General features: G+C 39.7%; 2 protein-coding genes and 1 pseudogene across 6 annotated transcripts in view; 2 read left to right on the forward strand and 1 right to left on the reverse strand.

Annotated features, from left to right (window-relative positions):
- The window catches only part of LOC121639986 (Fc receptor-like protein 5), a 907,115-nt gene that overhangs the window by 657,952 nt on the left and 225,770 nt on the right, over positions 1-23,393 (reverse strand). The window lies entirely within an intron of this gene.
- LOC121639989 (protein mono-ADP-ribosyltransferase PARP14-like) lies at positions 3,820-16,051 on the forward strand. Of its 4 annotated transcripts, XM_041985615.1 has the most exons (8): positions 3,820-4,117; positions 7,308-7,438; positions 7,538-7,887; positions 8,476-8,620; positions 8,757-8,993; positions 9,090-9,314; positions 10,195-10,246; positions 11,120-12,335. In XM_041985615.1, exons 1-8 carry the CDS (start codon positions 3,943-3,945, stop codon positions 12,193-12,195), a joined length of 2,391 nt encoding a protein of 796 aa, XP_041841549.1. In that variant the 5' UTR covers positions 3,820-3,942; the 3' UTR covers positions 12,196-12,335. The 4 variants fall into 4 exon arrangements, with proteins under 4 accessions (XP_041841549.1, XP_041841550.1, XP_041841546.1 ...); XM_041985616.1 differs by lacking the exon at positions 11,120-12,335 and adding an exon at positions 15,698-16,051 and having other exon boundaries at positions 7,538-8,620; XM_041985612.1 differs by having other exon boundaries at positions 7,538-8,620.
- Positions 12,552-14,964, forward strand: LOC121640021 (annotated as a pseudogene).

Raw genomic sequence — 23,393 nt, forward strand, 5'->3', positions numbered from 1 at the left:
TGTTGCCATTTGATGCATTATACCAGAGCTAGCCTTAGGCTAATTTACTTCTCCAGTCCTCTGGGAGGGCACACTAAAAAACATACAATAACCAATATGGTTACACCCCCACATCCCACCCAGGCACAAAGACACATATATTCAACACCATAAGAAAATACAACAGACTGAAATTTGGAGTGACATCATTTAGTGATTACAGATTTGGGTTGTTTGTAAAAGCAATTTCAGTTTATATTTAAAACAGTTTATGGAGCTGCAGCTCTTTATATAGTCACTTAATGTATTCCATTGTTTAGCGCAGGGGTGTCAAATTCAAACACATAGTGGGTCAAAATGAAAAAAACTGGAACAAGTTGAGAGCTGGTTCAATGGTTATTAAACCCTTTTTTAAAATTACCTTATTGCACATATTGAAACTGGAACTAACAGAGCCTGTTAGTTATTGCTCATAAAACAACATTAATCAATAAATAAATAAAAAGTGTCTGTTCAAACTGTTGCATTCATTTCTTTTGTTTTTTTTTTCAGAATAATTTCAAGTGAAACCCTGTTCTACAGGCAAACAATAACCAAAATTATTGTCTTTATTTGAAAAGTCAAATGCCCTGAAATAGCAACAGAAGAAATGCACAAAATTAAACTGCACTGGTTCGCAGTGAAAGTTATGGAATCTAATACATTTGCCAACATGTGAAGCCACAATATGAACTTAGATGAGTAATTTAACTGCCACCATAAAATTTGGTTCATGTTCAACATTTTTTCTCACTTACTGTTTCGCTTAAAAACTTTGCCGCCTAAAGGGTTAATAACTCTTTTACCTTTTCGAGCCTTTTTTTTCCAGATGTTTGTATCTGGCGTGGTGCCTCATTTCAAAGTGTCTTCTTACGTTTTATTTGTTCATTACAGCCCCATTGTCTCTACACAGACACTCAGCTTTTTCCTTTACATCTGAAACATATTTTCTGTTTTTAAAGTCCAGTTCATGTTTTTTGGGGAGAGGGGTTGTTGACAAAGGTAAGCAGTTCTGTCAGGCTGCTGGAGAACGACGAGGTATGTGCCGTGATTGGCGCACCAATGTAATGCCAGTGCATTGTAGGACTTGTAGTATTAAAGTGGTGCGTGCGCTCTATCAGCAAGCCAGCTCTAATAGTGATTAGATATGATTGTGGGGGACAAAAATAATTCATTCAGGGGCCGGATGTGGCTTGTGTGCCTTTAGTGACACATGTGGTGAGGTGGCTTAAAAAACAACAAAAGAAAGCTGATCGTTCAAAGATTGTGCAGCGGTAAGGTACATTACATTTGTAGATGGAAGCTATTCTGGTGGATCTTACAGAACTAACAGGGTGATAACAGATAAAATCAAGTAAACATACAGGGGCCAGGCCATTTAGGATCTTATATTCTAGACTCAAGTTATTGTTTAAACTCAATACCGTCCTCCAGTATAATGTAATCAAAGACACCAGACAGTAATCTTCTTAAGGATAAATAAAAACAAACAAAAATATGCTCAGTATGGATACTAATAAAAAGATTAACCCAGTTATTTACTATAATTCTTACACCATGGAAACTTTTTTTTTTTTATCTGCAGACAGAAAGACAGTAATGTACTTACAGAATAAGTCCAGCAAACAGAGAAAAGTGAGAATCATCATCTCATCCAGCTTTGATGCACTGTAATACAATAATTACAGAGCAGGGTATGCTACCTGTCACATATTTGTTGGACTATTGTTTTTGAAACTTTTTTGTCTGTATAAAACCCACCTCTGTTTCCTTCCTGCATCACAGTTCAGACATCATCGGTATTTTCGACTGCAGCGGTTTTGTTGTGGTTTTATGTTTCCTGTCCACTGCAGAAACCTATGAGCTTGTTTCATATGCAAAAGTCTGTGCATGGTCTCAAAAAACATTATTCTTCATGAAAAATTGCAATACTTACAGATAAGGACACCGTGTGTGTACAGTGTTAACAGATGTGTGCTGTTAAACATTACACAAGCCAGTTTTAAGTGTGCTTACATTAGCTCCAGGCAATTTTTTCCACTCATCTCTTTGCCTCTCCCCAATCACCCTCACTATATTCAACCAGCAGACGTCCATGTTTGCTATGTTGTCAGCTTGCTTTTCTACCATTCTATCTCTTTGGTGCTCTGGTGGACAGGACAAAAATGGTGGACCTCTGTACTATCGGCCAGGTCTGCTAAGCGCCTCCCCCTGGTAATGTCATCTGCAGGATTCTCTGAGATATCTACATATCTCTAGGATTGCGGATCAGTCAACTCCTGCACCTCAGCTATCCTAGTCCCCACAAAGACCTTGAACCGGCAAGACTCAGACTGTCACCAAGTTAGGACTGTAGGTAAGTCAGTCCACATGGTGGTCTGTCAGGTGGGTGAGGGAGCTCTTTGTTCTGTATGGCTGACAGCCAGGCTCCTGCTAGAGCTGCACAAGACTCACAAGCGAGGTATGGATAGCTGGCACCTTGGAGCCACCCTGGATGACAAATGCAGTATGGATGGTATTGTTGTGTTTTGCAACAAGATAGGCCACTGACCTGTAGGCCATCTCTGAGGTGTTGCAAAAGACGTGAAGCTCATAAATGGTCTTTTCAGTGTCCATCTCCCCAGGGACACAACATCAGGGCTTGGAGATCCTGCTGAGGTCAGACAGTTAATGTTACATTATTTACATCACCTTGATCAACAATGGGCAGTTAGTTAACTGTACTGATTAGTTTTGATGAATAAGCTGAACAGTAAATGAAGGTAGTGACTGATAGCGGCCTACTGGTTTCTTTTGTTGTCTTTCTTTCGTTTATGTCATAGGTTTGTCATAGGATTATGTCTGCACTGCTCCCCAGAAAAGGCATATTTAGGATAATTGTAATTGTTTTTTTTGTTTGTTTGTTTGTTTGTTTGTTTTTTTTAGTTTAGTTTTTTTTTTTTTCTTTGTTTTTTTTTTGTTTGTTTTTGATTTTTTAGGCGCAGGTGGAGAGGGAGGAGAAACCGAGTGATAACCAGGAAGGCAGGGAGAGAGAGAAACAGGGCATGGGAGTTTTATAGAGATGGGATTTTTGGCACTTTGAAGGGAGCCGGATCTTGAGGAGCCGTTCCTTTCAAAGAGCCATTCAAAAGACTGGCTTGTTCTTACAATATCTTACAAAATTTCACAATATATAAGAATGACAAACAGTCAAAATATGTACCTATATGAAATCTACTATGCAAGATAAAAAAATGATAGGAAAAATATAGATTAAAAAAGGATAAACCTGAGCAGTCAGTGCAAATTCTAGTAAATGTTTTGGATAGAACTCACAGTATTTGTTTCCAAAGAATACTCTCTGCCCATAGACGCTTCACATGAATGGAGCGTGTTGGACATCAGACTTCTATGATGTCACAAATGTTATTTATTTTATTTTCATGTTACTAAACTGTACGACTTCTTATTTACTTATTTATTCATTCATTCATTTTTAGCTCGAAGGGGGGTGGGGTGGGGTTGGGCTTGGTGTGTGTGTGTATACGTGTGTGCGTGTGACTGTGTGAAAGATTTAATTGAGTGTTTTTATTCTTATGTTTTTAATCATGTAAAGAACTTTGTGTTGCATATGGCATGAAAAGCGCTTTATAAATAAAGTTTTATTTGATTTCATTTGATGAAGGCAGTGTAAAAAAATTGTATATGAAAAGAATGGCTCATAAATAAACGGCTCACAGTTGCGAATCGGTTCCCATCGTTCATTTAAAAGAGCCGTTCAAAAGAATCGATTCGTTCATGAACGTCACATCTCTAGAGTTTTAGTAGAAGTTGTTTGGTGGAGAAGTGCCGTGCACGGACCTCTGACACTGGAAACCTTCCGCTCTGTAAATTAGCGCATACTTTTTTGTTTTGAAGTTTAGTTTAAAGGCTTCCATATGAACGATGGACGGATTTTACCAGTACCCTGTTTTCTTTGGGTGTCAAAAGGATCTCAGAGAGCAGACGAAGAAAGTGGAAAAACATTTCCGTGTTCGAAGGCGATCAGGCGGAGGAGACTGCGGACCTCTGACAACTGTGGCTGAAAACGTCTACAGCATAACTTTCAGAAATCAGGAAGGTAGAGCAAAGAAACGCGAAATTATCAGCACCTTTTCGAATATTATTCGCTTTATTTCCTGAAATGAACATCTTCTGCGCACAAAGTGGGTCAATAATTCTGCTATTAAAAAATGCCCCCGAAATAATAAAAAAAAAAATAATAATAATAATATACTAGTATATCCACGTTTTATTTATTTATTTTATTTGATAAGTTTTTTGTGATTTTTATTTAATTTTATTTGTTTTCAACTATCGAATATGCATACACTCTAGTAGCTAAATACAAACAAGATAGGAAAGGAAAGTGAAACCTAACTTTCAACGGGCTACCAAGTGTTGTGCCCAATAGTTATTCCTGTTAGGAAATGTATCCCCTGTACGCGCAGCGCGCTCTCGTTCAGTATCGCTTACCGTCCTTTGTACGCTGGATTTCACCACGTAAAAAGAAAAAGAGAACAACATGCAGGTTGTTTAGTTCTTGTTTGACGGTTGTCGTAGTGTCAGTGAGGTTTGGCTTCGTCTCTTTTAGCTTTTAGCACAATGCATGCTCAGATTTTTTTTTTTTATGTACGTCGGCCTTAAACTACTCATTTCAAAGAAGTACAAACACGATGTGAAAAAACAATCGTGAATAAATTCCCTCAAAGATCACAGTTTTCATATCATTTAACAGTGTTGTCATGCAGCTATGTCATGACGTTGGTTACATAAATAGTCAGAAGAAATTAGGTCAAATAACACGCTGTAGGAAGTGTAGAAGACAACAGAGACTGGCACATTGAGAAATACTGTCTTCCAAAAGCTGTACATCCCCACAGAACTTCTGTAAATTAAGACAAAACTTTCTTATATTTACTGCAGTAACAAGGCATAATCAGCATAATCTTGCATTTTCAGGTTGGTAGAGTTGGTCATTGGGGTGCATGTAGTGTGTGCAGCGGGCAGCATTCAGTCACACACTTTCTGAGCTGCCATATTAAATATACACCTATATGCTTCTCTATTGTTCTTCAGAATCAACTGCTGAGACTATTTTGTAATAATAATAATGGTTTAGATTTATTAAAGTGCTTTTCAAGGCACCCAATGCGCTTTACATTGTGAATCCATTATTCATTCACTCCTCGCTCATACCTGGTGATGGTAAGCTACTTGTGTAGCCACAACTGCCCTGGGGCAGACTGATGGAAACGTGGCGATGCCAACACTTGAAGCAAGGAGGGTTAAGTGTCTTGCCCAAGTACACAACGACAGATGACTGCGGGGGATCGAGCCGCCAACCTTCCGGTCACTGGATGACCCGCTCTACCGCCTGAGCCACTGTGCGGGATGACAAGCCCAATATGTCCATCAATTCTCTGTTGTGATGACGGGGCATGGGAATGGAAAAGCTACAAGAAGCATTTGGAATTATGAAGCTGAACCCCAATTAAATTACCTTAAAGTTCTTGAAGAGATAAGGTAACTAATCTGTTTCCACCTCAGCAACCATCTCCATGGCGATATCTGTCATAAAACCACCAGATATGATAACTGAAGCTAAACAGCCAACATTGAAGAAACTCTGATAAAACTGATCCAGACAAAAAGCCTAAAAACAGGTTTCTTTATAACAGCTGTTTTTATTTTTTCAAGTTTTTCTTCTCTCTTTCTCTTTTTTTAGAGGGTCACGTTAGTTGTAAAGTTTAGTTCAATTTTTTATAAAATCTGGACCTTAAAAGGTCTCATTTATACCTCTTTTTTCCAGTCAGTGACCTTGCCATGGCCACCTATTAAAACTTTTTTAGACCTGCATAGACTTGTATAAATCCTTTCTATCATCTGTCATTTAGAAGAAAAAATATGTGGGGTAAATATGTGTTGGTGTGAACCATGAACCGCTAGTCCAATGCAACAAGAGAGACTCTACTAGAGACAAAAACAAAAACAAAAAAAAAAAAAGATCAGCTGATCATGAACAGCCGGTCATGGAAAAACAGGAAAACAGGACAGGGACGGGGAGAGGAGGAAGCAGACTTATGCACAGTTTATGCAAAACTTAGAGAAAAGATTTTTTTTAAACACGCGGAACAAGTGCAGGTGTTAAAATTGTCCTCTACAAGTGTGATGCCCATTGGTTCTTCTATCGATGTTCTTTTTATACTCGTATCCATCCATAGCCAACCAGCTCATTTTTTGATGGATGTATTGGGCTTGTCATGCCGTGCATGTGGTAAATGTGGTAAAATGTTAGCGCAATTAAATTTGTTAGCGCTGTTAACACATTATTTTTGACAGCCTTCATTTTTTAATTTCTAAATAGTTTTCTTGAGGACCGAATCTGTGACGCTTGGAGAAGAATCTGTCATGCTGCACCACACATTGATCTATGTGTGGGGAAACCCTGTAGCAACAAATCCATTGAGCCCTGTGGGTTGCAGGGTGCACTCTTTGTTAATTTAGCTTGCTGTCCACAGTTGCCATCATCATGTGTCAACGTAACACCTGTGTGAATGCCAGGACACAGGTTTTTCCAGCAGGACATTGTATTGTGATGAGGCAAGCAGAGTTATTGACCTAAAGCTGCTACATACTGCGCGAGAAGCCAGAACCTTTTCCTTGTTCTTGACGTCATTTTGCTCTCGCTGATGTGAATGGGGACAGCTTGTGGATTATTCTCAACACATCAGCCGAGCAAAACTTTCTTCTCGTGGGACCCCGAGAAGTATTATGTGATTGGTCGGACATTTGAGCGCAAAGTTGTGTCTTACGTATTATCCCTGATGCAAGGCTGTTTAAAGGGAGAGCTGATAGAGGTGGTGAGAAAGTATGTCAATGTATAGCCTACAACACAGATTTAAAGACACAGACACCCCCACGTGCACCACCCCGCCCTGCCAAGTTCCTCATTAAATATGAAATAACATGGTCAGCTGGTCACCGCACATAAAAACACAGACATCCCCCCTGCAGTTATGCCCACCCTGTGGTGGACGAAGCTTCTCGTGGAGTATGAAATGACCGGACCAATACAAACTTTTTTCTTGTTCTTCAAGAACAAGAACAAAGTTCTCGCATCTCACAAAGTATGTAACAAATTTGACCTGGTGGTGGTTTTATGGCTGTGGCAGATTGGTGCTTTTCAGCATTGTCATTACAGATTTCACACACTCTGGATTTTTTTTTTCTGTATAACCTGACATAAGGTTGTAAATGTTCTGTTTTAGATCAGCAGGAAGTACTTAGGAGAACCGAGCATGTTTTGGAGCTCACAGATGGTCCTCTAGTGGTGACTGTCCGGGACAGCCTGGAGCCTCCCACCTCCACCCACACCACTAACTCCACACCTGCAGCAGAGGTTAGCACATTTCAATAATTCTGTAACATTTTCTAATTTGATATATTTTAGTAATTAAAAACCAGTAAATGTTAACATTAAGGTGTGTTTTTAATACAGAACCCGCAATCCACTCCTGCTTCACCTGCTCCTCCAAGTGGTGAAGAGGATGAACTACAACTTGATAATTATGTGTCTTTTTACATGAAGGAAAGTGAAAACACAGAGACAGACCTGAACAAAGACTTCACCTCTGTGTGCTGTTCTCAGCCTCACCCAGCAGAAGGGAACGCTTTAGCCATGAGCCAAACTCAGCCTGGCGCTGTAGCTGAAGTTAGTGACTGGAAAGCTGACAAGGATGAGCTTTTTGATGGCGACTCATGCCAATGTGAGGATGATCCAGATACACGCCAAGAGTTTTTTGATGCAGAGGACATGTCAAGTTTCATTGAGAATATGTCACCTTTAAGTTTGAGTGAAGGAAACACAGTAGTAGCCAGCTACAGTCTTAGTGATGGGCTCCAGGTGGTGGTGTGTGAGGGTGACATCACCAGTCTGGATGCTGACGTCCTGGTGAATGCTGCTAATGAGGATTTGGACCACAGTGAAGGGGTTGCTGCTGCACTGAGTCAAGCAGGTGGTCCTGATGTGCAGTGTGACAGTGATGCTTTAGTGAAGCACAATGGAAAAATTCCTACAGGGGAAGTAGTAGTGACCACAGGCGGTAACTTGAAATGCAAGAAACTTCTGCATGCTGTGGGGCCAGTGGGTGGAGAAGCAGGAGGCAGAGAGAGAATCTTACTGGAAAGAACTGTCCAACATGCCCTTAATTTAGCAGAAATGATGAAGTTCAAGTCCATCGCCATGCCGTGTATCAGCTCAGGCGTGCATGGTGTTCCTGTCACAGTGTGCTCTGAGGCTATTGCAGCTGCTGTTAAAGAGTTTAGTAGTCGGCGTGATCGCAGTCTGAGCACAATAATACTGATAGATGACAGAGGAAAGGTGGTGAGGGCCATGCAGGAGGCGTGTGACAGGATTCTTGAAGGGATAAGTAACAGAAACAATGTGGCAAGTGATGTGGAGTTTCCGGTGGATGCTGATAGCCAAGATGCAGAAAGACGAGCTGCTGCTGGAGCTGCTGCTGGAGCTCCTGGAGGCAGAATCCGTGTAGAGATTGTTCAGGGGACCATTGAAACACAGCAGGTGAGGAATCCTTCAAGTAACAAACTGTTGAGAATAACTTAGTGAAAGCTGAACCTATATTAAACAAGTGACCAGAAATATGATCACCAGCAACATAATTGATATTCTGTGTTTTTCCAACCTGTTTTTCTTGAAGGTTGATGCACTGGCATCTCCAATGGTCGGCAATGATCCCCTATCGACCCGTGTTGGGAACATTTTAAACAAGATGGTTGGTTCTCAGATGACCTCATTGTTTAGAAAGGCAGGAGGAGATGAAAGTGACCATGGTGACTCGGTGCTGTTGGAGGGGTTGGCTGGACTTCCATCTGATGCAGTACTCTTCGTCAACCTCATTCCCTGGAATGATGACCTAGATGGAACTGCAGTGGAGGTGAAATTATGGAGCGTACATGTGGAGCAGTTTGCTGTAATATAGTTTTTTCCTCTTGCTTGTAATTGAAAAATATTGAAAATCAATATTTTACAGGTTCTCAGACTGGGCATCAACAACATCCTGACTTCCTGTGAGGAGAGAGGGTTTGGATCTGTCGCTCTGCCTGTACTCGGAGCTGGGATTGCCCTGCGTTTTCCTGACAGTGTGGTAGCCAAGATTTTACTGGAGCAGGTTCATGCATTTCAGCAGAACCGGGCCAGCAGCACACCGCTTGTGGTTCGCATAGTTATTCACCCTGACGATGAAGAAGCCAGTGAGGTATTAAATGTTTTCTTCCATGGAGGAGCTTTAAAGTTTAAACTTTTACTTCAAATAGATATCTCTAATTTTCAGTTGATTTGGATTTTTTTCACTAACCATGCTTGAAGATTTGAGATGTCAGTATGATTAAATTTATGGCAAGCCACGGTGTATGAGGATAGCATCATATTTGTTTTTGGTAGACTTTATAAGGTGAGACCTCATAGATTTTTGGCTTGAAGACATGGCTGCTGTATGCTTTTCTAAGCTGCACCTTCCTCAGTGTAGTCATGATAACGATTGGATTACTTCCATAATATTAATGGGACTTGATTTTTTTTATTAATTTTTAAATCGTTTTTTGCCTAAAAATATCTTATGAAACGATTAAATTAGTCCTCTGCGTTTAACTCATCGCTAGTTAAACTAGGAGCAGTGGGCTGCCATTTTCCCGGGTAGCAGCCGGGGGGTTAAGGACCTTGTTCAGGGACCCACAGTGGTTCACCTCTGTTGTCAGCCTGGTTTTGGGTCTGGAGACTTAAACCCAGGTTTTTTAGACCCAAGCCCAACTCTTTAATCACTAGGCAACCACTCCCCAGCATTACTAATTTTCTTTAACTCTTTTCACATTTCCTGCCCATCCATTACATTTGGATTGAGGATATTATCATAATTGAAGCAGCGTCATGTTGTCAGAATGGCATTTTTATTATATGGCTTTGTTAGTAGACATGGATCATAGCAGGGGTCACACCACAAGGTGGCCATTCTAAATTGACATACTTTTAAATAAATTAATTTAATACATTTAAATGAATAAACAAACATCAGTGATTTTGTGCATCAGATGAGTGTATCCTGACATTCAAATTAACCCTTATACATCCTTGTCTTGCAGACCTTTAAATCTGTCCAGGAAGCCTTGAAAGTAGAGCAAGACCAATATCAAGGTGGGTTTAAATGTTAAAGATCTGAGAGATTTAGAATCCAGTCTTTTGTCAGCGACTAGCTGGGTTTCTTGGTTTCACTGTTATTTTCCATTTAGAGGATGTTTTAAAGAAGAGGTGAATAAAAAATATAAAGAAATCCCATTAGTACTAATTAAAAGTGGATGAGGTCACTTAAGCTGGTTTTCTCTGTTTCGGGGAAGAGATGAAATAAAACCAGCCACGAGAATTCTTTCTGACCTGGCAAAGAGAAATTACATGACTTTTTCCTGTATGAGTCAATAAGCCAGGCGTGTCCAAAGTCAGTCATCAAAGGGTTTCTGTCCTTCAGGTTTTGGGTGTTTCCTGCTGCAGCATACCTGAATCAGATGAACAGGTTAACATACACTACCATTCAAAAGTTTGGGGTCACTTCCCTATTAAATCCCATGGCAAAGTCACCCCAAACTTTTGAATTGTAGTGTAGGTGGGCAAAACTTGACAACAAGATGTTAAGGAGAGTCATTTTATTTGAATCTGGTGTGTTGGAGTAGGGAAATATCCAAAACCTGCAGGACCCTGGCAAGGAGAGCTGTCTTTATTTTGCTCTTCTGGATGTTTGCTGCAGCTTTTATTTATTCTTTCCCTCATTAAGTTTTGTTTCTAGAAATTGAACTACTAAAAAAAGTCGTCTATATCCCCACCTTCTGGAGACTCTTCTCAACATAGTTGTTTTGTTTCAAATGAGTAGAAATTCTTCTTCTTTTCCTTCCTCCTCCTCTGGAGTCTTTTCAGTAATGCTTCCTATTTGAACCAAAGCGTCCTCCCTGCAGTGGCTGCTGTTCCCTAATATTGAGACAAACAAGAGACATTAACAGAATCATTATTCTCCTCCAGCACCGACTACAAAGAGGCTCATCCTGCTGGGGAAAACTGGAAGTGGGAAAAGTCACCTGGGTAACACCATATTTGGAGAAGATCTTTTCACTGCATACCACTCTCCTAACTCTGGAACTACAGTATGCCAGGCAGAGACCACGTCTGTCAATGGAAGGAGCCTCACTTTGATCGACACCCCTGGTTTCTTTGACACGGAGAAGTCTGAGGAGGATCTAAAGCCTGAGATAATGAGTTGTATGACAGAGTGCTCCCCTGGGCCCCATGCTTTCCTCATTGTACTGAAAGTGGACAAATTCACACAGCAGGAGCAGGAAGTTGTCAGTAAAATATGCCAATATTTCTCAGAAGATGCTTTAAAATATGCTGTGGTTGTCTTCACACATGGGAACCAGCTGCCTGAAGGGATGAAAATTGAAGAGTTTGTCAGTCAGAACCAGAAGCTGAGTGATCTAGTGGAGAGATGTGGTGGCCGGTGCCATGTTTTTGATAGTAAATACTGGAAAAACAATGAGCCGGATAATTACAGGAGCAACTGTTTCCAGTTGGAGGCTTTACTCTGTACAATAGATGAGATGGTGATGGAAAAAAATGGAGGCTACTACACCAATGATGTTCTGCAGAATGTGGAGAAACAAATACAGAAACAGGAGGAGCAAATAAGAGAGTCATCAGGAAACTTATCCCCAGATGAGATCAGAAAACAGGCTAAAACCAATGTCACTAATGAACTTTTGATCCAGTTGGCAGGGACGGCAACGGGAACTTTGCTGGGGGCCTTTTTTGGTGTAAGAGCCATGATTGAAGTTGTTATAAGAACGGTGAGAAATCCATTGAATATAGTGAGGCTTGTGAAAAATATCCCAGCATTGGCAAGGGCACCTGCAGCAGCTGCAGTAGAAGGACAGGTAGTACTAGCTGCTGGAGTGATAGCCGGTGTGGGGGCGGCTACTGCAGGAGGGGTAATGGGTGGTGTCATCGGGTATAAAGCAGCTGAGGGAGCAAAATCACCAATGGAGGCAGCAAAGAGGGCATATGAGGATGTCTTAAAGAAAAGAAAAGGAATGCTAAATTAAAGATGCGTTAATGGATGTTTAACACTAGAAAACCCAGAGATTTCTTACCCCTCTACCATGCCCAGAGTACAGCCAAAAGGCTGCCCGGTTTGAAATTAACAATTCAATGGCCAACAATTAGCACCTTTACATTTGTAAACACAGCCATTACCTGCCGTTAGCTGTTCAAGCATACTCCTTGGGGGGAGGAGTGTGCTTGAAAAGAGCCGTGTAGTCTGCTTTCAACTGTGCTGTATAGTTTCACTCACCACAAACGGTATATGTGCTTTTGACCATTTCTCACATTTTCATGTACCCTTTATTGAGCATTGGTCATGTGAGTTTTCATCGTCATCACACTATTGTACGCCCAGCTTGCTTTCAAGTGAGAGATTATCACGTTTCTGTTTCCACAAAGGCCAAAAGGAAAGCATAATCAAGTATTTCAAATGAGAGATAATTACATTCCTTTTGACCTGGGAACAGAAAAGCAAAATCAAAACTGGTTTCACCACATTGTGGGATTGTTGTGGGTGCTTCACAAATTGGTGAAATGGTGGGCGTCGGTGTGAACGACTAAACTAGGGAACTGAGCTGGATAAATAGCTCACTCACAGCTTCAAGATTTTCATGGTGAACAACGGTAACCCAAGAAGTGAAGATGCCAAAAGTCTACAGCGCTCAGCAGGCTTTGGACATGATCCTGGATCATGTCAACCCTTGCGACTCAGATGGAGATGATGTCGTCCTTCAGATGAGCTCAGATTCTGAAGTTTCTTCTGATGAGGAGACTTCACTGCCCCCAGTAAAGAGAGGTCGAGTGGAGACCCACACTGGGCCAGTGGAGAAGGCAAAGGACGGCACAGTATGGTGTGAAGAACAGGTGGGGAGGCCTTTCAATCAAAGCCCAGTAGAACCATATGCTACAGACGGAGAGCCGACAGCTTTGGTCAGAAGAACGGTGTCCAGTCGCCTACAGAGCTTCCTCTGCTTCATCACTCTTGACATGCTTCGAACTGTTCAGGAGTGGACTGTTCAGCATGGACGTCGGACAGAGGAGAGCAGTTGGTTCATGGCCGTCCCTGAACTAATGGCGTTTATTGCCATTCTTCTCTTGCGAGGGGTAATTAGACTTCCATCACTGCGTGACACATGGTCTTCAAAACTGGGCCACCCACTGATCACCAGGGTCATGGCTCGAAACCGCTTCCAAGACATCATGCAACACCTACGCTTTGATGACATGGACACACGTAGTGAACGAGCTGAGACTGACAGGTTTGGTGCAGTTGCTGATATTTGGAGGTCTTTCGTTTCCAACTGTATCTCATCCTACAACCCAGGCAGGCACATCACCATTGATGAACAACTTTTTCCGTCAAAGACTCGCTGCTGTTTCTTGCAATACATTGCAACAAAACCGGACACAACAAAACCGGACAAGTTTGGTATCAAGTTCTGGGTGGCATGTGACCTGAAATCTAAGTATGTGTGCAATGTCATCCCATATCTTGGAAAAGACCCCAGTCGTCCTTTTGGAGAGAGACTTTCTGAAAATGTGGTGATGAAGCTGATGGAACCGTTTATGGACAAAGGAAGAACTGTGACCACAGACAACTTCTTCACATCACTATCACTGGCGCAACGACTGCTCAACCGGAAGACCACTCTCCTTGGCACAGTCAATAAGATTCGACGGGAGCTTCCAGGTTCAGCAAAACAAGCTATGAACCGCCAAGAATTCAGTACTCAGGTGTTTTCAACCTCTGGTGTCACACTGACTGTCTATGCGCCTAAACGGAGAAAAAACCGTCTGCATCCTCAGCAGCATGCACAGCGTGGTTGAGACTGAAGACACACGAAAGAAGAAGCCAAACACAGTCACCGACTACAACAGCATGAAGTGTGGTGTCGATGTGATGGACCAGATGGTGCGAGAGTACAGTGTCCGCTCAGGAACACGGCGATGGCCAGTCGCTGTGTTCTACAACATGATAGACATGGCAGCATTGAATGCCTATGTGCTTTATCAGGCGTGCACTGGGGTGCAGGAGAGGCGGGTGGACTTCCTGGTGGAGCTTGCCACTGAGCTTGCTCAGTCACATTTGGGAGCCAAGAAAGTCAACAAGGAGAACCTTCTTCGCCAACAACCTCCCACACCGGACCAAGGGAAAAGAGCAATGTGCCAGGTGAACTGTCGTTGCAAGAGAAATCACGCTACTGTGCGCTGTGTAGATTGCTACAGGTACACGTGTGGCAAATGCAGAAAGGAGGTGGCATGGCAGTGCCAAGTCTGCTCAGACAATGCAGGTCAAAATCACTGAGAACATTCCACCATCATGGAACATGTGAAATTTTTGTAACTTCATTGCACTGAGTATTTTAAATGTCAATCACTTCACCCACATACTGCACTGATTTATTTGTACACTTTCTTGCATCTATAAGAAAAGATTCCTTGTTCAAATCTTGTACATCAGAAATAAAAGTCATCAAGGAATGAAAAAGACAGACTGTGTCGATCTCTTGCTAAAAAAAAGAGGGTAAAATAATTTTCTGATCATAATGTGAAAATATCATTTGTCGTTGCAGCTTGCTAGACAGGTTGTGCATACACTGGTCTTAGAAATATTGTGCTGAGCATCTCCACTGTGCAGGGGAAGCTGGTGGACTTCCTGGTGGAGCTTGCCAGTGAGCTTGCACATTCTTATTTGGGAGCCAAGAAGGTGAATAAGAGAGTGAGAGTGAGCAACCCCCCACACCTTGGCCAACGTGTGGGGGGTTGCTCACAGAACATCTCATTTACAGAACAATAGTGTCGTTCACACCTGAGTTAGGATATTAGCTAAAACTAATCCAGCCATTTGGCTGCCCTCTGGGCATGGAAACGTAGAAACGCCAAATGGCTCAGCTTTGGTTTTTCTAGTGTTAATGACCTTCTTGTTGTTTCCTGGACGTCATTCTGTGCCTTTTGACTGTTGATGAACATTTTTATCTGTCCACTAATCTAGTCACACAGCTCTGATGTAAATGATCCAGTGCAATCCAAGCAGGCATCTAATGCAACTTTATAGAGTCCTGGTAGAGGTCGAGTCCGTACTTGCATCAGGCAGATCTGGAGAACTGGTTTAATCAGTTCAGTGCAGAACCTCTAATGAGGTAGCTGCTCCAGATTTTGTCAAATCTATACACCAGAAAAATTAGAAGAGTTGTAGGAAAATTAAAGCACTGCGCAAGATAAATATGTTGCTGTTATAAATTGTTTTATTTTTGTCTTTTTGTTCTTATGGTGCACTTTCAAGTTTTTAGTTTTTGGGGATAAATAAAGCTTGAATTACAACCGTTTCTGCTGCTCTGAAGGTGTGAATGAAGTGCAATAGTAAAGTTACTAAATATTTTATTGTAAATGTTAACATTAATACTATATGGAATTGCATGGGGGATAAAATTTCAGCATTTTTATTATTTATCCATACAGAGTGAATGTGAGTTATTACATCATAAAGTATTTTCTCTTCCACAGGATCCAAATGGATTTTACCTCAAAAGATCTGATTGACTTATAAAGACTTAATGAATGTTTAACCTTTGCTATGTAAAATAAGTTGGATTTATTCTCTTTTTACTATTTCAGTTTGCATATTGTTTTAGTTTGTCTACTTTTTCTCAGTTTTCAACTGTGATTATATAAAAGTTTACAGCTTATAGGACTGTTCATGGATGTTTTCAAGCATGTGATGCTTTTGAAAAGATCTGACTAAGATACGCTTGGATGAGGGGAATATCTTTCATTGATTCTTTGGTTTGCATTTCAGTTATGCATAACTTTATAGCCTTGGTTCACTTTGATTAAATTTCTGATGAATCTTTTCTCAAATTTTGTTGCTTGTTTGTTCTGTTACATGTTTTTTTTTAAGCTGCACTTCTTGGAACAAAATAATTACTGTGACATAACAGAAGCGATTTATTAGGACCCATTTAAGAACAATTTGTTAATCAGAAAAACCTCCCTGGGGAGGTGTTCTGGGCACTTCCACCAAGAGAGGATCCCAGGGAAGACAGGATACACTGGAGGGACAGTCTCTTGGCTGGCCTGTTAACAACTTGGGAGGGAGAAGGAAGTCTGGCCTTCCCTGCTTAAGCTTTTGCCCCCATGACTCCGACCTCGGATAACCAATAGAAAATGGATGAAGCCGGAACCATGTAGAAAGATGTTTGTGAAAGTCTAATATACTATTCAAGCCTTTGCCACAGGTCCCATGGCTGACTTGACCCCTTCAGTATAAGCAGAAATGAAGTTGTTCAAGGATTCATGACAAGACAGTAATATATATGCATCCTTGCAGGGGTACAGACAAATCTTATTACTCCAAGAATTTAACAGTTCTAGTAGAAATCAGGCAATAAGTAAATGGAAATAAAATACCAGAAAATGTGAAAATGAGACTGAATGTTATTGAAGGCATCATTGCTGGTTGCCTAGCTACTGATCAGACAGTAAAGCTGTGCCATATAGATGGATTAATTAAAATGTGATATACATCAGTGTAAAATTTATTGTTAGTGACAATATTAATGAAGATTTTAATTGATATGTCTATTAACTTTAAAAATGTCGGTGCTCTTAAGAAACCCCTCTGGTCTAAATATTTTTCTTCTAAACTAAAACCCCGGTGTTACTCCTTTGTTCCTTTAAACCTACTTTAAAATGTGAGCAAAAACTGGGAAGCATTTTATAAGTACTGATTTATGAGAATAACAAATTCATAGAAATGTTGGAAAATACACTATTAGGTATTGGCTCTATTATGTAGTGTTCCTCAGAATGATCAGTTCTTACATTTAACTCAGAATCACTGATATCACAGGATGTTATTAAGTACATAAATTTAATATTTTAAAGTCGAATGAATATATATATATATATATATATATATATATATATATACATATATATATATATATATATATATATATATATATATATATATATATATATATATATATATATATATATATATATATATATATATATATATATATTGAATTAATATATATTGAATTAGCACCTTCGTGCACCAGAATAACACAAGTAGGAGCTGTGGGGCAGAGGATAGAGGGAGTGTTCAGCAAAGATCAATAAAGACATAAAACAGTTTTATATGAACGGAAATATTAAGGCAGCTATCATGAGTCATGTTATCAGTATGTGCAAATGTTCTACAGGCTGTCATCTGTTGAAATCCTCAGTAACCAATCTCATCATCGTATACAGAGGATTAGTCATTAACACTTTATCAGAGGTTCATAAAGGAATATGGAATATAGTTGTAGGTAAGCGGGTTACAAAGCTTCCAAATCATCAGAGCAGAAACACAATGGAAACCTTTTTTTTTTTTTTTAAATGTATGTTCTATTCAGCATGAAGGCAAGCAGACTGATGGTCTGACTGCTGTGTGATACTGAGAAAAAGTTGCTTTGCCAAAGGGGACAATTATAGAAATAAAGGATATTAAGCTTTGTGGAGATAATTCTCCTCTTTACTTAAATAATATTCTTTATTTAACATTTTGGTTATTGCTGAATCATATATTATTGTTGGACCTGACAGAGGAAACAAAAGAAGGAGGGAAAGTAAACAGAAATTGAAAAGGCGAGAGTGAAAAGAAGAAAAAGGAAACAAAAATAGGAAACATTGGTATCAACTGTACATTCAAAACCTGAACAGAAAAACCAGACAACGAACTACCTATTTCGTAAAGTAACTTTACAGAAAACAACCTACAGCCTCTGTAAAAAAAAGAAATAAAAAAATTAAATAAATCAATTAATAGGAAAGAAAGAAAAAGCAGAATCATCAGGAGCACCCACTGGAAGACAAAAAGAAAAACATGAACAGCTACCACACCAGCAACAAGTATGAAAACAAACTAGCTAATGGTTAACCTGGAAGATGACGCTGCAATAAAGATAGTACTGAAACAGGCCTGGACAAAAATGATTGTACCCTTAATATTTTGTTGCTCAACCTTTTGAGGCAATCACTGCAATCAAACGATTCCTGTAACTGTCAATGAGTGTTTTGCATCTTTCAGCAGGTATTTTGTTCCACTCCTCATAAGCAAACTGCTCCAGTTTATGGCAAGCCGTTTTAACATTTATTCAAAGCGCACTCCTCTCATTGTTCCCATTGGTAGATGTCTACATTACATTCTTCCTAGTCAAAATTACATTCTTACTAGTCAGAATTCTAATTAAAGATATCTTCAATCACATTTTTGCTTGCAGAAACTGAATTTTAAGATATCTACAATTACAAATGTACTGGTAAGAACAGAATTTCAGATATGCACAAATCTTTACAAATTTTAGTTAGCCATTTTTAACATATATTAGCTTGACTGGATATGTATTTCAGATATCAGTAATTCAATTCTTCCTAGTCAAAATGAACATTTCAGATATCTAAAATGACATTCTTACTAGGACAAATGACGTCACATTCTCCATTCATGTGTATTGTGTTTTTACTTCTAGCTATCCTAAATGGCATTCCTCCTATCTAAAATAAACATTCTGGATATCTGAAACAGTATTCTTACTAGGAAAAACGTGAGTTTCTGATATCCAGAATCCAATTGTTTCTAGTCATAATTTTCATTTCAGATATTAGCAATGAAAAAACATTTCAGATAGCTACAAAATCATTTCTATTATCACAAATATATTTTGACTAGTAACAATGCCATTATAGATATCCACAATGGGATTTCTACTAGGAACAATTAAGTTGTGGATATCCATAACTGCATTTTTTCCTATCAGTTATGACAAGCCTTTTTTAACATTTAATAGCTAGGTAGATATCTGTAATTCTGTTCCTCCTAGTCAAAATGAACATTTCAGATATCCAAAATGACATTCTTACTAGGACAAATGAACATTTCAGATATGACATTCTTACTAGGACAAATGAACATTTCAGATATCTAAAACGACATTCTTCCTAGTTAAAATGAACATTTCAGATATCTAAAATGACATTCTTACTAGGACAAATGAACATTTCAGATATCTAAAATGACATTCTTACTAGGACAAATGAACATTTCAGATATCTAAAATGACATTCTTACTAGGACAAATGACGTCACATTCTCCATTCATGTGTATTGCGTTTTTACTTCCGGCTATCCTAAATGACATTCCTCCTATCTAAAATAAACGTTCTGGATATCTGAAACAGAATTCTTACTAGGAAATACGTGAGTTTCTGATATCCAGAATCCAATTGTTTCTAGTCATAATTTTCATTTCAAGTATCAAAAATCATTACTAAAACAAACTAATGTAATCACCCGCGTGTGACCCATAATGCTTAGCGGCTCACATTCCGTATTTAACACATTCAGCTTCGTTAACTCCGTTTTCTCCATGAGTTGTAATGGCATTAGCGGTCATTGACAAGAACAACCTAATTTAAAATCCGCCCTGTTTTTGGATTTTGGTAATTCCTTTTTATTTTATTTTTCCTTCTGAATGGACTTTATGCACGGTGCTGTTTTTTTTAACTTCCGGTTCATGACACGCCAGTAAAAACGCTTCCGGTTAAAGCTATGGGTAACGTTGTGGCTGTAGATTTGAACACTGAGGGAAACAAAGGAATACGATATTGTTAATATTCGAGACAACAGGTTGTATATTTGTTTATAGAAGAGTGTATTACTATAATGGTATAATATATAACGTGAGATGAAGCAGGCACACAAGTTTCAGCGGCGTGAAAGGTCGACAGCTGAACACTGCTGTGTTCCATTGTGTACCTCGTCAGCTAAATACAATTCAACAATCAGTTTCCACACGTTTCCCTCGGATGATCAACAACGGAAGAGATGGATGGTGAACATCAGAAGGGATAATCTCATCATCACTCCACACACTCGTGTATGCAGTCGACACTTTACAGCGCAAGATGTCAAAGAGCCGAGTAAGGAAGGCAAGAGGAGGCGGCTGAGACCCGGCGCCGTTCCAGTTTTATTTCCGTGGAACAACTTTTCTCTTGGTGAGAGAAGACTTTCTGTGTGGGAACGCACAGCTAGAGAACCAGAGAATGTGGAAACTGGGGAACCAGATTGTGCACACGATCACGACTACTGCGTGGGTCCGGATCCTGCCGTTGTGGACAGTGTGCTGGAGGAAAACCAGAGGCTACGAGAGGAAGTCGCTCCACTAAGGCAGCAGCTGGAGCAGATGTCCCTGTCACGTTTCGGGATACAGCGATTTGTTGGGTCCGATGTGGACATTCGTTTTTTCACCCGGTAAGTACATTTGCTAGTTATCTTATACTTTTAGACCAGTTATATGGAGCCCCTATTTAGAAGTGATAATAATAACGATAACAGCAATGACAATAATAATGATACATAGCCACGCTACATAATGCATAGTCTATTCTTCTTAATAATAATAATAATGTTGTTGATGATGATAATAATACAGTGTCACAAGAGGAACTCCATTATTTTATTTTTTATATTGGCGAAAATAAAGAGCTGAGTTGTAGCACAGGAGATGGTATATTGCTTTCTGCTTATTGATTACTGTAAACATCTAGCTTACATGTTGTCGACTGTGAGCAGGTCTGATTGTAAGGTCTGACAGCAGCAGGGTGAAAGGGGCTGCCCTGTACTGTGAAAATGTTAAGCATTTATTTCATAAGGTAACCCCTCAGTATAACTGAAGTTTGCAGGAGCTTCACCTGTAGAATCTACAGGTAGTAAGCAGCCAGGTGGATGGATCAGATGCAGATATCTGCTGAGAGTGAAACATCAAGGGGAAATGAGGGGTCTTCTTATATTTGGATAGACTGGTTTACTTGTTAGACTCCATGAACATGGAAATTAAAAACGTATTCTGAAATACAAATTAATAAGACCCCGGTCTAACAGGTGGTTGCTTGTAGCAGGAAGGTTACTTCAGATCGCAGATGAAGGTCAAGAACACCAAAAGCATCATCAGTGGAGAGATACAGCAGGTCCTTCCTCCCCTCTGCTGTCAGACTCCACAATTAGGCCTGTTCACAGCAGTGTTGATGTATTTATATTGTAGTTGTGTGTATATATATTTGTATACACAACTTGTTTATCTATTCATATTTTTTTTACTTTGAAATTGTACAGCTGTCTACAGCACTATGAATTACCCCACTGAGGCATAAATAAATGTCTATCTAAAAAAAATTTACACAGCGTGTGGGGAAAAAAATGACTGAATATCTGACTAATGTAGTTTGGTTAACATTTATCCTGCTTATCGTAATTTTCAAAATAATAAATAAAACAAAATGGAATGTCCCTCAGGTGAAGTTAGGTCTCCATCTGTTTCCAGGTTTGCATCTTATGACCACCTGATGCGGTTTTTGGCAGGTCATTCAACCATCACTGAAATACATGGTCCGAGGGACCAGCTTAACTGCTGATGATGCTGGACGACTGAGTGCTCCCATGGTAGGCCTTATTTGTAATTATGTGATTTTCCAACTAGAGCACAATAAAGTAGTACAGCCAACCATTTATTTCTTATCTTGTGTATTTCACAGGGACAGGCTCTACACCCAATAGATGAGATGTTCCTGTTCCTGAACTACCTGGCCCTTGGACTGAAGCAGAGGGACCTGGCTGACCGCTATCAAATCCACCAATCTACTGTGAGCAGAATAATTCTCACATGGAGCAATTTTTTGCTTTCTGTCCTGGGTGCACAGAGAATCTGGATGACACAAGAGAGGATCCGGGAGTACCTACCTGTAGAGTTCAGAGACTATGCTGACACCACTGTGGTTCTGGACTGCACTGAGCTGAGGTGCCAAACCCCTTCTTCTCCCTTGCTACAGAGTGAGGTCTACTCAAACTACAAGTCCCACTGCACCCTGAAAGGAATGATTGGTATAGCACCACATGGTCCAGTGACCTTTGTTTCTCCCCTCTATGCTGGTTCGATCAGCGACAAGCAGCTGTTTGTGGAATCAGGTCTTTGCAAGCTTCTCCGTCCAGACTCAGCGATCATGGTGGACAGAGGCTTCCTGATGGACAACTGTGTGCCCTGTAAGATGTACAGACCTGCATTTCTTTCAGGAAGACATCAAATGCCTGAGAGTGAGGTCAGGGAAACGCAGGCAATCGCACACCTCAGAGTGCATGTGGAGCGTGTGATTCGAAGATTGAAAGAACACAAGTTATTGGATTCAGTCATTCCTTTGAATATGTTTGGTAACATTAATCAACTGTACGTTGTTGCATGTCTCCTGCTGAACTACGAAAATCGCCCCTTGGTTAAGGCTTGGGCAAAGTAAAACAATCAAATCTGACATTGCAAGTGATTATTGTAGAATAGTTAGTCATTGAATGTGATATTGTTATTGCTGTTTTAAACATTTTGATGCAATAAAAAAAGGCGATCTCACAGCCTTCCTTTGGGACACAAACGGTGGAATTTTAATTGTTTTGTGTTTGTTATTTACAAGCAGAGGTGGGTAGAGAAGCCAAAAATTCTGAAATAATAGTACTGTTACATGAGAAAAATATGACTCAAGTAAAAGTCAAAGCTAGTCATCCAAATAATTACTCTAGTTAGACTAAAAAGTACTTATTGAAAAAAATTACTAAAATACTGAGTGCTCTCTGAACAACATCAGATATATTCTTTTTAACTAAAAATCAATAACTGAAAGTGATGAAAAAAAACATGAACATGAATAAAACATCCATCACATTAAAACAGTCTTCATAAAACTGACGTAGCCACCAGCGCAGTGTTTGTTTTCTGAGATGGTCATGTGGAAGTCGTGTAACAAAACTGATTCATATTAATAAATGGCCAAAAAATAGAAGCAACAAGTGGAATGCATGCAACTGTAATGGAGTAAAAGCAGTGTTAATTTATAAGTATAATTGAGTGAAAGTAAAAAACACACCGTTTTAAAACTACTATAAAATGTACATTTTTTGTAAAAACTTACCCAAGTTAATGTAATTGAGTAAATGTACCACATTACTACCCACCTCTGTTTACAAGCAGTGCAAGCATCATAACTTTCATGCCAAAAGCATGGGCAGATAAAAGTAAAAGTAATCAGTTTTCTCTTTTTTAGCTTGTAGAACTTCATCATCCCTGTAAATCCTCTGAATGAACAGGTCATCCTCAGTGTAGACTACAAAGTC

The sequence above is a fragment of the Melanotaenia boesemani genome, chromosome 5, assembly GCF_017639745.1.
Source record: "Melanotaenia boesemani isolate fMelBoe1 chromosome 5, fMelBoe1.pri, whole genome shotgun sequence".
Lineage (NCBI taxonomy): Eukaryota > Metazoa > Chordata > Actinopteri > Atheriniformes > Melanotaeniidae > Melanotaenia > Melanotaenia boesemani.

What these genes read in the sequence shown, in the direction of transcription:
- LOC121639989 (XM_041985612.1), top strand. Translation starts at nt 3,943, where the DNA reads ATGGACGGATTTTACCAGTACCCTGTTTTCTTTGGGTGTCAAAAGGAT. An exon ending in GGACCATTGAAACACAGCAG is followed by an intron (nt 8,621 to 8,756) that starts GTGAGGAATCCT and finishes TTTTTCTTGAAG; the next exon opens with GTTGATGCACTGGCATCTCC. An exon ending in ACGATGAAGAAGCCAGTGAG is followed by an intron (nt 9,315 to 10,194) that starts GTATTAAATGTT and finishes CTTGTCTTGCAG; the next exon opens with ACCTTTAAATCTGTCCAGGA.